A 2,330-nucleotide genomic window follows, 5' to 3' on the forward strand; every position below is an offset into this window, starting at 1 on the left:
AGTTACTGTGTTGTACATCCAAAACTAATTTAATAATGTGCGTCAATCACACAGGATCTAAAAATTAACTTTAAAAAAAAAAACCTCAAGTGTTTTCTCAGAGTCTTTGCAATGGTTGTTCATTCTCATAGCCACATATTTTCCTAAATAACACTGTGTCTCCTGCTGTCTCCTCCTTGAGGTCTCTGTGTAAATGTGTGTTGGCCTATCCAAGCAACAGCTAAAAATTAACACCATCCACTCTTTCTTTTTATCCCACTTTGTTTCTCTTCATAGCACCTGTCGCCTTCTGACATTCTATTTGATCTTTTATTTGCATGTCTTCTCCATCACTGAACTATGAAGACACTTGTTTCTTGACACCTATACTCTTTGCCTGGAGGCTAGACATTACCCAAGCTTACCTCAAATGTGTGACAGAATTTCCAATTGAAAGTATAGAATACATGAATATATGTGGAAAATGTCAAGTGTGGGATGCACACTCATATTCAGGGCTGGCATTCTCTTGAGAGGGGACATGTTCCATATAAAACCTATAGATACTGACTTTGTGAATGTTAAAAAAATGTAGAATTTCCACGATATTTGTAATGTTCATTTTAGAGATAATAAGCCATGTTATTTTTTTGTTTCCTAGTAGTCACCTCCACTACATGGTACCAGGTAATGATACACAAATGTCAGAATTTCTTCTTCTTGGATTATCAGAGGAACCAGAATTACAGCTCCTTATATTTAGCCTTTTCCTGTCCATGTACCTGATCACTGTGTTTGGAAACCTTATCATCATCCTGGCCGTCAGCTCAGACTCCCACCTCCACACCCCCATGTACTTCTTCCTCACCAACCTGTCCTTTGTAGACATCTGTTTCATCTCCACCACCATCCCCAAGATGCTTCAGAACATCCAGACTCATAGCAAAGTCATAACCTACGGAGGTTGCATCACTCAGATATACTTTTTCCTGTTCTTGGCTGGATTGGACAATTTTCTCCTGGCTGTGATGGCCTATGACCGCTTTGTGGCCATCTGTCACCCCCTGCACTACATGGTCATCATGAAACCCACCTACTGTGTACTGCTGGTTCTGATGTCCTGGATGATGAGTGCCCTGAATTCCTTATTACAAAGTTTAATGGTGTTGTGGCTGTCCTTCTGTAGATTGATGGAAATCTCCCACTTTTTCTGTGAAATCAGTCAAGTGGTCCAACTTGCTTGTTCTGACAAGTTTCTTAATGACATGGTGATGCATTTTGCAGCTGGCTTGTTAGGTAGTGCTTCCCTAGCTGGGATCCTTTACTCTTACTCCAAGATAGTATCTTCAATACATAGAATCTCATCAGTTCAGGGCAAGTACAAAGCTTTTTCGACCTGTGCATCTCACCTTTTAGTTGTCTGCTTATTTTATTGTACAATCCTAGGAGTGTACCTTAGCTCTGCTTCTCTCCAAAGCTCCCACTCAAGCACAGTAGCCTCAGTGATGTATACTGTGGTCACACCTATGCTAAACCCCTTCATCTACAGCCTGAGGAACAAAGACATAAAGATGGCTCTGAAAAGAATCATTGGGGTTCCAGTGATGTAAAAAGTGCACATGATTGCAGGGTTCACAGCCTTGGAAGCAGGAACTGCTGTTCTTCCATTGGACTATGGAAGTAGAATCTGTTCCTTCTATTTATTTCCTAGAATTTTCATTTATTTGAATTTAATTAATTTTCTCCACATACTTAAGTAACTCACTTTATTAATCTTCTGCTTTGTCTGTTACACAATTTCCCCTTTGTCCATTTTCTGCTGTTCCTAATATTTTCCCCCTCTTTGGACCACAAATGACTGAAAATTTCTTTATTTTATAAGGGACATGTTGGATTTCTTAAAGTAATTTCACTTCAAATGACATATATCTTGTCAAGTAAATTTTCCCTAGAGTTACCCAAAGAATCATGAGTTGCATTCTTCATATGGGAGAATCTACAGTTGGTCACCAAGACCTTTACAGAACTTCATTGTAGAGAATAATAATAATAATAATAATAATAATAAATTCCAGTTTTCACCTAGGGTTTGTCAATCTTTTTACATCGCTACTGTAACTCCTTTTTGTTATAATATGTACTCTAATACTGTTCCCTTTAATTCTTAGGCTATTGACAGGGATGCTCAGGCAGGAAAGCCTGGGCACTTACCTGAACCTCTGTGCTTGTGGAATTCCCATAGACTCATCCCTGACTAGAGCCTTTGCTGTGGCTGCACCAGCCCTTGGGTTCTTGTGATTGCAAGACATGCCTCAACAACACCCATCAGAGAACTCTAACAAAACAAGGTT

At 39.4% G+C, this 2,330-nt stretch overlaps 1 protein-coding gene across 1 annotated transcript; it reads left to right on the forward strand.

Annotated features, from left to right (window-relative positions):
- Positions 1–755: 755 nt before the first annotated feature.
- On the forward strand, positions 756–1,589 carry LOC116863197 (olfactory receptor 7A10-like). Its single transcript, XM_032850689.1, has 2 exons — positions 756–1,110; positions 1,396–1,589. Exons 1-2 carry the CDS (start codon positions 756–758, stop codon positions 1,587–1,589), a joined length of 549 nt encoding a protein of 182 aa, XP_032706580.1.
- The last annotated feature ends 741 nt before the right edge of the window (positions 1,590–2,330 follow it).

This window comes from Lontra canadensis, unplaced genomic scaffold, assembly GCF_010015895.1.
Source record: "Lontra canadensis isolate GAN:19392208 unplaced genomic scaffold, GSC_riverotter_1.0 scaffold687, whole genome shotgun sequence".
NCBI classification, from domain to species: Eukaryota; Metazoa; Chordata; class Mammalia; order Carnivora; family Mustelidae; genus Lontra; species Lontra canadensis.

Excerpts from the sequence above, each read along its gene's own strand:
- LOC116863197 (XM_032850689.1), top strand. The coding sequence starts at position 756 with ATGTACCTGATCACTGTGTTTGGAAACCTTATCATCATCCTGGCCGTC. Across the intron at positions 1,111-1,395 it reads TCTGATGTCCTGGATGATGA|TTGTCTGCTTATTTTATTGT; the intron begins GTGCCCTGAATT and ends CTCACCTTTTAG.